Here is a 12,814-nt window from a genome sequence, read left to right on the forward strand (position 1 = left end):
CTGATTGTAACTCTTTTGAGCTTGGATTTTGAAAGTGAGGAATTAAATCTAAATATGGAAAAAGCAAAAGGGGAGCCCATCCACCAATTTTGCCCAGGGCCCCTTAAGTGGTTAAAGTAGACCCTGGCCACATCCTCCTCCTCCTCTGTCACCTAGAGCTCAACTGCTGCCCTGAACCACGCAGGCCACCATGCAGTCACGCATTCAAAGCAGCAGAGGGTCCGGGTGGCAGAGGAGGAAAACAGGGGGCCAATGTGCTGAAACTCTTCTCCTCGCTTCCTGCTGCCGGATCAGTGCAGGAGGGGGAATCACGAGGAAGGGTGAGGGCGTTAGAATACTCCACAGGACAGCCTCCATCTGCACTACCTGACTCAGCCCCCCAGCCTCCCATGATGATTCCACAGGGACCAGCAAAGGGCAGGAAACCGGGGCACTGTCTGCAAGATGCCAATTGCCTCCTTGTTGCTTTTTCTGCCCCAGACATGGCTACCTCTCTGGAAGTTAACAAAAGTTAATAATTTACTATGCAAAACACAGAAGCTGATTTAACTTACTTTTAAAATAAAACCTTCCAAGTTTGTAAATTATATCTGCCTTCTAACAAAGAAATTCATCTTCGACCGAACAGTAATTTTCACCTGTTTAGTCCGGCTGCACTGTCTGGGATGCTGCGTACCTCATAATGCTCTCTAGACTGTACAGACTTCAGGGAACTGATCCACTCCTCCATCTCCTTTCTGTTCTCAGCGCACAGGATTAACCTTCTGAATGGGGTAATTATCTGGAAAAGATATGTACATTCTTACAGACAAGAGAATAAAGTAGTGTGCTTGCTGTATTAGTCCATGTATTGTACATATGTAGAAATACAGGCAGGAGAGTACATAAAAAGTAGACAATCATGTATTACTCATGAGGAATATGCAAATGTACAGCACAAGAACCAATTTATGGCCCATAATATACAGTGGTTGATAAAAAAAAAATAGAGAAAAGGTCCATTCATCCTCTAAGAAACGATGGACTTTGTCCTGCTCTAATCAGAGCTATTTACTGAGCACACGGAGGGAAAGAAAAGCTTTTTCAATGGAGCTCCTGAGAATCAGCGTGTAAGTGCATTATTTTGTCACTTGTTAATGAACCAGGGAGAACATCGGAACATAGAGAGAAAATCCACATTTCTGAAATTGGAAGTCTAAGCAGTGTAGCAGACAAAATCAAACCAAGAAGATAGCAAAGGCTGCATACTGCATGCTTTAAGGCACAGTGCCCACTGCCTCCATAGTTCCTCACTGTACCGATGCACATGGATGAAACAGATTCAGTACACAATCCTCTGGACCGAAATACTTTGCATGGACTTTCAGGCTGGTCTCTGAGATGGATCTCAGAACAAAGGGTGTCGTGCTGTTTTAAACTTAAGCAAAGCTAATTTTAAAATAGTAGACCAGCTTTTAATCTCACAAAAGCAAGGTTACCGGAACTGTGTTAAATAACTGTTTTATTCTCTAGCAAGACAGTAACAGAAAAGATGTGACTACATAATTCCAAACTAAGAAGAATCTATCTTGCTTCAGTCCGACCATAAATCTCCCAACATAAGCTACAGTACAACGGGAAGATTTTCTCTCCTCAGAGTAAATGAACGGCAGAAACACGGAATTACAAGCAAACGTTATTACTTTGCACCTTCTCCAAGTCAATACAGGCAATCCATCCGTGGTACTGTACTTACCCAGCCCCTCTCTCCGATGTGCTCTGCTCTCGGTTTCTGCTACACGTTTTTCATTAAACTGAGCTGCATCTGAATCGGCAGTATAGCAGCCAATGAGTCACATGCCAAAGCAGAACAGACCTCTAGGCCCTTTAATTCTAAATTACCAGGCTACATAAGATTCAGGAATCTCTCTGCTTCCCTTGGCCTTTTATTTAAACCTCCTCAATGCCTCTTTTGGTAAAGCTTAATATCAGCTGATCGCTCTCCTTCCTGAATAAATAGTTAATGCAAATAGCAAGTCTCCTTTTATTAGTTTGGAGCCAAATGCATTCCTCATTACTTCAAACTGTTTCTTCTAGGGCAGCTAATCAGATGGAGTACCATAAATCATAACTTAATCCTGGCAGCACTAACAAGCAGACTTGCTCCAGAAATCTCCAGGCTTCATTGACCTCAAAGCTGCCATAACTCCATTTATCTCCTACTACTGTGTGACATTATTACAAGGTTATACTATATTGCTCTATTACTGCATTCAGATAGCAAGGGTGAGCAAAACTCACATAACAACAGGACGCCACCAGCACTAGCATATTTATATTCCTAGCTTATGCGACTTACTGCATCCAAGGACGTGGTGAAGGGAAATGTGATTAATTAGGATTTACAGTGAAAACTGTACTTAAGATTGCCTATTAAAAGTTGACCACTATTGGCCGTACCAAATTAATCCAAAACATTAAAGGTTTCTTCCATGAATTCCATATATATGCTGCACAACTAATTTCAATTAACCATGAACAAGGCAAAACTAAATATACCCAGTAAACAGAGTGCTCACCCTATACATATATATATATATATATATATATATATATATATATATATATATATATATATATATATATATATAGATATATATATACACACACACACACACAACATACACATACAACATACACACCCCAAAATACTTTTAACATAATGGTTTAAGAAGTTTATCAAAAACTCTGTTTTCCACAAGCCTATGAAAAGATCTGGGAAAGCAAACATCACACAATCATATATTTCACTTTGAAGTTTTTACTTTGAAATGTGTTTACTTAAGCTGCCCCTGGGTTCTGAGAGCAGCTGTCCTGGCAAGAAAGAGTCACCCGTTAGGATAGACACACTGGCCCTGGCGCCTCGCCACACAATAGAGTGCATGGAAGGAGCGAATCCCACTGCATGGGATGCAGTCTATGACACAAGTGCTCCCTGCTTCCACAGGTGGCGTTTTTAAAAAGACAGAGAGATGAGCATTACCTTCATGGCATCACACAGGGAGGGTGCCATTATTTTTAAAACTAAAATCTACTTATAACCCTGCATGTTTACTATCAAACTTGATAAAAAGACAATTTCATTTATGTATGTATTTGGTTTTTGTCACAGAAGGTTTTCCCTGCTCTTTTGGAACTAGGGCTGGGAGCTAGAGCCATGAGCCTTCATGCACAACAACCTGGGGATTTTTCTCCAGTTTTATAACCCCTCCCAACTTACTCTGGACCAGCAATTCTAAGGAGCCATTCATTTGAGCTCCTTCTGGAATAATGGGCCCTAAATCCAGCCTACTAGATGATGCTGTTGCACAATGACTAGGACACCCTCTCCCAGAGGGTGTGAAGACTGCCTCCATGGCATCCCTAGGGAGCGGAAGACCCGAGACAGGAATGGAACCCAGGTCCCTGTACATGCAAGAGGACAGCAGTGTCAACGAGCCATCAGGCCAGCTCCACTTTATTTCTTTTAAAATGTAAATCAATCAGAGACACTGCGGGCTATTATTTGCAACTAAATGTAAGAGTGATCAAAATATGTTCCTTATTATTTGCATCAATGTCTCCACAGACACTGGAGTTTGAGATCAGAGTATGATGATCCCTGACCCTCCCCAACTGGATGTGTCTGCTGAGGACTTCAATTTCATAATACACATGAGCCCACTTTGACGCTAAATTTCAAAACTGCGCACAGGCGTCCATGTGTGTGCAGTTGCCGGCGGGCGCACATGGATGCGGCAATTTTATAACATGAGCGCGAATGCCAAATCGTGCGCATAAGGAGGGGAATTTTACAACATGCATGCGGCGACGCGATAGGCCCTAATCCCAGTTCCTAAACCCCATACTGACCCTGCCTCCCTTTTACCCTATCTGCCCTGATCCCTTAAACCCCGCTAGCTACCCTCGTTTTTTTGTTTTAAAACTTACCTGCTCTCCCATGCAGAAGCAGGCTGCATGGGCCGGTGAGATCCTGGCACGCGCTTCAGCGGGACAGGGCCTAATGGCGCGGTCCAGGCCCGCCCACACCCTGCCCCCCACCCAAACCTGCCTCCAGACCCCCCCCCCCCCCCTTTTTCGATCGCCCTTTCTTCTGCGCATACCAGGAGATACCCGCGAGGCCGCTGGGGTTTGAAGATCCGCACGGCGCCCACGTGGCCCAGCCACGCATGTATCTCCCGACTTTCAGGCACGCAGAGCTTCTAAAATTTAGCCTTTGGGTTTGTGTTCTTTCTTCCAGTGTTCATCCTAGGAAGGTGCTGGGAGTCAAGGTTGGAGTGGAAAGCCTCTGGGATTAGGGAGGATTTTTGGGAGAACAAAAGAGGTTAAGAGTAGTGAAAGGGGAGTTTATCCCTATCACGAATGGGACTTACTTAGCATGATGGCTGGCCTGTACCATTTTTAAGAGATTGTGCAGAGCCCCACTAGACCATCAGTTATGCCCGGGTGGGAGGTGGGCTAGGGTGGGTTGGGGGTCGGGAGTGCCAACTATTCTCCAGATAGTGGGTATTTTTTTTGAAAGGGGAGGGTTTGGAAAAGAGGAACAGGGCATCACCACATGACATTTAATTATTGTTTTATTTTCAGTTACTTGAGAGGTGGAGGGAGGGGTAGGCAGGAATCTCACAAGACCCCCGGGGGGGGGGGTTCACACATTGGGGAGGGGACTATTTAGGTCCTTTAAGCCCCAGCCCAAGAGGATCAGGTTAGAGTTAGCATACCAATGCTTCCGGGGAAAATATAGCTTCAATAAGAACATAAGAACATGCCATACTGGGTCAGACCAAGAGTCCATCAAGCCCAGCATCCTGTTTCCAACAGTGGCCAATCCAGGCTACAAGTACCTGGCAAGTACCCAAAAACTAAGTAGATCCCATGCTAGCAGTGGCTATTCCCTAATTCAGTTTGATTAATATCAGTTAATAGACTTCTCCTCCAAGAACTTATCCAAACCTTTTTTTAAACCCAGCTACACTCTATCTGCACTAACCACATCCTCTAGCAACAAATTCCAGAGCTTAATTGTGCATCGAATGAAAAAGAATTTTCTTCGATTAGCTTTAAATGTGCTACTTGCTAACTTCATGGAGTGCCCTCTAGTCCTTCTATTATCAAAAAGATTAAATAACCGATTCACATTTACCCGTTCTAAATCTCTCATGATTTTAAACACCTCTATCATATCCCCCCTCAGCCATCTCTTCTCCAAGCTGAACAGCCTTTCCTCATAGGGGAACCATTCCATTCCCTTTATCATTTTTGTCCCCCTTTTCTGTACCTTCTCCAGTGCAATTATATCTTTTTTGAGATGTGGCTACCAGAATTATACATAGTTCTCAAGGTGTGGTCTCAGCATGGAGCGAAACAGAGGCATTATGACATTTTCCGTTTTATTTACCATTCCCTCCCTAATAATACCTGAGTTGTAGCTAACTTTCAGGAAAATAGCATAGCTTGCAATTTTTTAAGAAAGCCGTGTTATTTTATTAGCAGAAAATTACCTAATAATGAGTTGCTTTGCATGCATTGCAAAGCAGCTCATTACCATACCCACATTATTTTGGATTAAATAACATGCGGTATTTAAAATAACATGCGTTATTGCTATGTTAGGCGTTTATTGTATGTTAAACACTATTTAACATGCAATAAATGCCTAATGTGGCTTGGTAAATAACCTTCTTAGATTGTAAACCCTCTGGGGTCAGGGAAATACCTACAGTACCTGTATGTAATCCTCTTTGAAGTTTCATGAAAGGCAAAATAAAAAAAAAAAAAAAAACTAAAAGCCTATTAATTTAGTTCAGTGGTTAATTTAGATCAGAGGTTCCCAATTAGAGGTCCAGGAGACCATTCAAGGGGGGTCTGCCAGAAGGGAGGCAATCAAAGTGCACCTGCTGAGAAACAGAGCAGGCTGATCTGACCTCCGAGGACATCTGCTGTCCTGCTGCCTGATCCTATGCCAAGGAGAGGAAGAATGCAGCCTCCAGAAGCTCAAACTGGCATGGAGAGGAGGCAGGGAAGAGTACGGCTGAATGCCACCATGAAGAGGTTGAAGGTGTGCTGAGAGGAGGAGGGGAAGTATGCTGGCATCGGCACCTTCAACAGCTGCTGCTCCACACAACCAGAGGCAGCAGATTGTTACATGTGCTCTAGCTCATTTGTTCTCAACCTTTTTCCCATCATGACACACCTGACGGACAACGCTTCCATGTGTGACACACTGCTCATTGCAATCTACGGCAGAAATTTAAAAAAAAGGCCCCGAATTACTTTTATTGTTAAGAATGACACAAGGGAAAAATGAATACTGTCTCTGAACATAAATTATATAAATAGCAAACCTCGCATACCAGAACCGCACCAACTTCCAGCACTCAAAACAGTAACCTTACTTAAGATAAGGCAATACTGAAAATATTACACCAGGCCTTAAAACTCCAATACTTCTATTAGAAAAATGTAATAAGCCAGGCTGTTATAGAGCCCTACCTAGAAAGTACATGCAGCAGAATATCTCACCTCAGTCACCTTACCTAACAAAGAATAAAGAGACCATAAAGCAATAATAGAAACATGCAGAAAAAAACTGAACTGGAAACTTCAACAAGCCAGAGTCTCTGTATGCAGTGCAACAAAGGAAAAAGAGAAATCACCAGTCCTCATAAAATAAAGCAAGAAATATAAAATGAATAGCAGAAAAATCTTACTAATAAAAAAATCTGATTATTTCAAAACAGCTGATGAATGGAATATCCAATAATTTAAAACTCATATCAAAAATTTCTAGACACCAATAAAATATTTCAAAACAGCAGACACAAAGAACTAATAATTAAAAATAATAAGAATAAAATAATGCTCTGCTCTCCATACCTGGAAACGTTCGATTTCCAGGTGCCCTGAGATTGTTGTGAATTAGTAGGGTGGGAGTTGCTTGCAACTTTCTCTTCTCTCTCAGTCACACATAAGCATTTTCTCTCCCTTACATAGGCTCTGAATCACACAATTACACACATTCTTTCTCTCTCTCACTTACACAGGCGTTCAATCACACAATTACACACATGCTCTCTTTCTCTTATACACACAGGGTCTTAATCATACATACCCATGTTCTCTCTCACACTTACATTCATGCTGTCTCACACACACAAAGGATCTCAATCACGCACACAGAGGTAGATTTTAAAAGCCTTACGCGCACAGGGCACTCGCGCGCCGGTGTGCCTATTTTGCATAGGCCGCCGGCGCGCGCAAAGCCCCAGAACGCGCATAAGTCCCGGGGCTTCGTAAAAAGGGGCGGGAGGGGGCGTGTCCGGGGGAGCATGTTGGCAGGCCGGGGGTGTGTCTGGGGGCGGTCCGGGGCGGGTCTGGGGGCATGGCGACGGTTCGGGGGCGGGTTGGGAGGGCGGCCCTGAGTCCCCCGGCACTGCGGCCTTGCCGGGGGATGCCGAGGCGGCGCGAGGAAGTTACGCCTGCCTCAAGCAGGCGTAACTTGCACAATGGTAGGGGGGGATTTAGATAGGGCTGGGGGGGGGGTTAGGTAGGGGAAGGGAGGGGAAGGTGGGGGGACACAGAAGGAAAGTTCTCTCCGAGGCCACTCCGATTTTGGAGTGGCCTCGGAGGGAACAGAGGCAGGCTGCGCGGCTCGGCACACGCAGGCTGCCAATTTTGCGCAGCCTTGCACGCGCCGACCCCGGATTTTATAAGATACGCTATAAAATCCGGCGTACTTTTCTTTGCGCCAGTTGCACGTACTTTGGGGTAGATTTTCAGACGAGCGCGAACAGCCTACTTTTGTTTGCGCTCCAGGCGCAAACAAAAGTACGCTGGATTTTAGTAGATACGCGCGGAGCCGCGCGTATCCACTAAAATCCTGGATCGGCGCGCGCAAGGCTATCGATTTTGTATAGCCTGCGCGCGCCGAGCCGCGCTGCCTCCCCCCGTTCCCTCCAAGGCCGCTCCGAAATCGGAGCGGCCTCGGAGGGAACTTTCCTTTGCCCTCCCCTCACCTTACCCTCCCTTCCCCTACCTAACCCACCCACCCGGCCCTGTCTACACCCCCCCCTTACCTTTGTCGGGGGATTTACGCCTCCCGGAGGGAGACGTAAATCCCCGCGCGCCAGCGGGCCTGCTGCGCGCCGGGCCGCGACCTGGGGGCGGGTACGGAGGGCGCGGCCACGCCCCCGGGCCGTAGCCATGCCCCCGTACCCGCCCCCAAAACGCTGCCGACACGCCCCCGGAACGCCGCGACGACCGGGCCCGCCCCCCGACACGCCCCCCTCCGAGAACCCCGGGACTTACGCGAGTCCCGGGGCTCTGCGCGCGCCGGGAGGCCTATGTAAAATAGGCTTCCCGGCGCGCAGGGCCCTGCTCGCGTAAATCCGCCCGGTTTTGGGCGGATTTACGCGAGCAGGGCTCTGAAAATCCGCCCCTTTTTTAAGATCTACTTCACAGGCTCTCAATCACACAAACAGGTTCTTAATCACACACACATACAAGCTCTCAATCACTCACTTACATACATGCTGTCTCACACACACACACAATCAAACGATCTCAAACACAAGTGTTTGCTCACTCACTCACTCTCTCCCCCCCCACACACACACACACAGAAAAACAACTAGCGGCAGTAACAGCCTCCTCCTCTTCCAGCCCTCGCGGCCTTGAGAAAGGAGTCCCGTCGACCATGGTGGGCTGATGATGCTTCTCTTTTTGCTTCGGTTTACACCGCTCTTTTTTGGGCTGATGCTGCACGCATTTTACCTAACATGGTCCCATCTTCCTATGCACGTGGCTGCTGACCTCCACTTCCTCTTTGGGCCGCGGCAGCGGGAAGACGAGACCATGCTGGTGCCGCTGACTCCAGCTCTCCTGCCGCATTCCACTCAGGCTAGCGGCATTTTAAGTCCGGGAGGAGTTTCCATTTCAATGGGGCAGGGGGAGCAGTGTGTGGTGACACACCTGCATGTGCTTGGGGACACACTGGTGTGTTGCGACATACCGGTTGAGAATTACTGCTCTAGTTGACCTGCAGACTGTATGTTACCTTTTGAGTATGTTGTATCCCACCTTGGGAACATTTCTTATTCCAAAATGTGAGGGAGAGAACTCAGGAAGGATCTGTAGGTGGAAGGAGGGAGGTGGTAGAGGTGGGGAGTAGCATTTATGAAGAGGCCATAAAGGGACGGCAGGAGGGAAACAGTTTATAATCAAAAACCATTCCTGATTTATTGTTCAGTTTTATGCATTACAAATAATTCTGGACTGCTTATTATTGTTATTACATTAATCAGCTTTTCGTGTGAAATTTAACTGTATATACAAACTAAAGAGAAGCATATGGGGATCTGTGAAATGTTTGGAAATTGAAAAGGGGTCCATGCTCCTCAAACATTGGGAACCCCTGATTTAGATGACAGAGAGCTTTAGAAATAACTCAGAATGTTACTTTTTCACTATGAAGCTGAACTCTTCTAGGGCACATTCTGCTTCACATACATTTAAACTGGCAATAATGACTATTCATAGCCTGATTACTCTAGGTGATGATTTGCTGTACAATGCAGAAAGAAGGCAGCCCACATTAATAACATTAATAACCGTGATGGATTGTGCAAGCCTGAAAATATTCATGAGCCTGCTACTTTTAAAGGCGTTGACTTGAGATCTAATAGGAGGTTCAGATTTTATTGTATGTAGAAAAATAACACTTTTCTTAGGGATATTGGTTAAGGAACATATCATATATGTGTGTACGCTTGATTATATTTTATAGAAACATAAAAATGACAACAGAAAAGGACCAAATTGGTCCATCCAGTCTGCCCAGCAAGCCTCCCATGGTAGTATCCACCACACCATGCCGATTACCCCATGTTTCTCTTAAGGGTAGCAACTGCTGCTCTGGGCAGTTATCCCCGAGCCTTATGATAACCCATAAAAATTTACTGCTAGCAACATTTCTACTGGGTGATGAGCCTTCCTGAAAATTCAGATAGTGCTGCTTCACATGCTTTGCTTATGGACTTGGCTGTAGAAGCAGTTATGAGTTATGATAATTATACATAACCATAAATAATAGATTTAGTCATTCATAAGAGATGAAATAAAATATTACTCAAGAAAGCAAGGTTTTTCATATTTCATATGTAGGGACCTTCATTTTTTGTTTTTTATTGTTCTTTATTTTTCCCGGAAATTTATCAGGGTTTATTACCACAAGAACAAAAACAGGAGAAAATTAGTTGAAAAAAAAATTTAATTTCTTCTCTGGGTACTATCGGAGTTTATTTTGGTGTACTGAAGCCATGACAATAAAACAATATTAAGCAGATTCTCCCATGCACCCCCCTATCTCTAGCCTAATCCCCTGCCCAGTATGTCCCTCTCTACCTCCTCCACCTCTGCATCAGCATTCCTCCTTCCTGGTGATGGTTCCAGGCTTCTCCTCTCTCCTTCAGCAGCATGCTTACTGAGCTTACTGAGGTTCCCCCACTCTGCAGCACTGCACTTCTGCTTTTGTGCAGGACCAAGGACCCTGCTGGGAAGTGCTTCTGATGGACCAGGCCTGCTTCAACTGCATTTGCTCCATACCAAATACTGAGAATATTACATACTGTTCAAAGTTATATGCAATCTTTATTAATTCATATAGAATACCTCACTCTATCTAGACAATAAAATCTAACTATACCACATACATACTCATTCATACCAAGCTAAAAACATGTTAAAATATAATTTCTCCTTAAGTAAATGCTGTGAAATGGTTTTTGTTTTTTTTCTCTATTATTGACTCCTTATGATTGTGGACTAAAGTATATTGACAAGTAAATTGTTTGAATATCTAATATAAATTAATTTTTGTGTATATTTAGATACTTTTCTTGTTCAAGAAGTATTCTTGTATGTTATAATTGAAAATTCTGATAAATAAAACATTTAAAAAAAATATATATATATAATTTCTCCAAACATTGTGACCCAAAAATATATTTTAACAAAAGATTATATTATATATGAAAAAAAACTATATGAGGCTTTCATCACTTCATCTTCATTGCGATATATTCATCAATATCACTGTTCCGTTGTTCCTTTATTCAGTCACTATTGCATTGTCCAACTGCATTTGCGGCATCGGAAGGCAGGCACTTTGGCTGCTTGGCGAGTGAGGAGGTGGGACTTGAAACACAGCATGGACAGCAAAGGAGGGTGAACTCTTTCACTGTTGGAGGACGGGACTTGAAACGCATCATGGGCGGCACTGGAAGGTGAGCGCTTTCACTGGTAGAGAGTGGAACTTGAAACACAGCATGCACGTTGGCCCACAGCAATGGCTGGAGGCCTTGAAAATGCTTATCAGCAGCTCAGGAGCAGCTTTTTAATCAGCCTAAAATTAGGGTGACTATCAGTTCAAAACGATTGCTACTTTTGAAAAATTCCAGAAAGTTTTGGGTGAAAATTGGTTTAAGCTGAAAACAAAGGACCCCATTCATTTGTACAATGTTTGATGATGACATTTCAGTTTTACAGTATTTCTTAGTCTTTGACTGGCTTACAAAACAAGCACTGCTACAGATAGTGGGGTGAACCTTTGAAGAGTTATATATGTAAAAATTAGCATATATAAGCATAAGTAGCATCTACTCGCATATATGCTTATTTTATAAACATCAAACATATGCACATACTTTTGTTTTTGCATGCACATCTACACATGTAAAAAAGGGCATTCCAGGGCTGGGCCAACGCTTATGCATGTAAATTTGCCAACTTACTCGTTTAATTTTACACCTAATTATCTTGCATAAGTGATATTAAATGTATTCATTGTGTACTGTTAGTCAAGTTGGAGGTATAAGAGAACTGTGGGGAGTTCAAGCTGAAGAACTAGGAGCGTCTCGATGACCTAGAGAAGGACTGGGCAAACTGATGGAATAATTGGTAAAACTGGTCATTTCAATTACCTGAGCATGTTTTAAAATAGACCAGTTTACGCGACTAAGCACTCCTTTATTTTTGCTTGTAAAATATAAGTGCATATATTTTTTAAATAGGTAGGAAAAGTATGTGTGTTCAATGAATTGAAATACTTGCTTTCAATGGATTTGCACTGAGTGGGAGAGGAGGGGAAAGAGGGAATCCTTTCTCCCACTCCCAGTCCTGGATCCTTCCATCCCTGATACATCTTCTGTGCCTCCCCATCCCTAATGCTTCCTCTGCCTCCTTCCTCACCTCCAATCCTCCCTTCCTCTTTCCTTTTCATCTCTCTTTCTTCCTCCACTCCCATTTCTGATCCTCTCTTCTTTCCTCCCCTCCCCATTTCTGATGTTCCCTTCCTCCCATCTCCAGTCTTCACCTCCACTCCTCCTCCCCCCCCTTGAGATCCCTTCTCCTTCTCCTCTCTGAGCCCCAAGATCACATTCCTATGCTGATTCTCCTTCCTGCTTTCCTTGATTACCAAGATTCCTTTTCCTGGAAACATGAGAAGTGATCTACAGGGTGGCCTATGGAAAAGTAGCCCGCCTCCAATTGGAGGCGGGCTACTTTTCCATGGGCCACCCTGTAGAAAAGTTTCAGGAGTGGTCAAAAGTTAAACAAAGATTTAATACAAATAAGAGCAGAATCATGCATCAGAGGCATAGACACACTAAAAAATGGGGTGGGAACTTATTTGCACCAAAGAGGAAAAGTATCTGGGGATGATCATATCTGACGATATCAAGGTTGCAAAACAGTGAAAGAAGGCAATGGCAAAAGCCAA

The 12,814-nt window shown here is 44.1% G+C and overlaps 1 protein-coding gene across 1 annotated transcript in view; it reads right to left on the minus strand.

The window, feature by feature from the left end:
• Positions 1 to 12,814, minus strand: part of DGKH (diacylglycerol kinase eta) — a 735,022-nt gene that overhangs the window by 322,873 nt on the left and 399,335 nt on the right. The window contains 1 exon segment of the mRNA XM_029602950.1: positions 677 to 781. Within this exon segment, the coding sequence (XP_029458810.1) occupies positions 677 to 781 (105 nt within the window).

This window comes from Rhinatrema bivittatum, chromosome 5 (assembly GCF_901001135.1).
Source record: "Rhinatrema bivittatum chromosome 5, aRhiBiv1.1, whole genome shotgun sequence".
NCBI lineage: Eukaryota > Metazoa > Chordata > Amphibia > Gymnophiona > Rhinatrematidae > Rhinatrema > Rhinatrema bivittatum.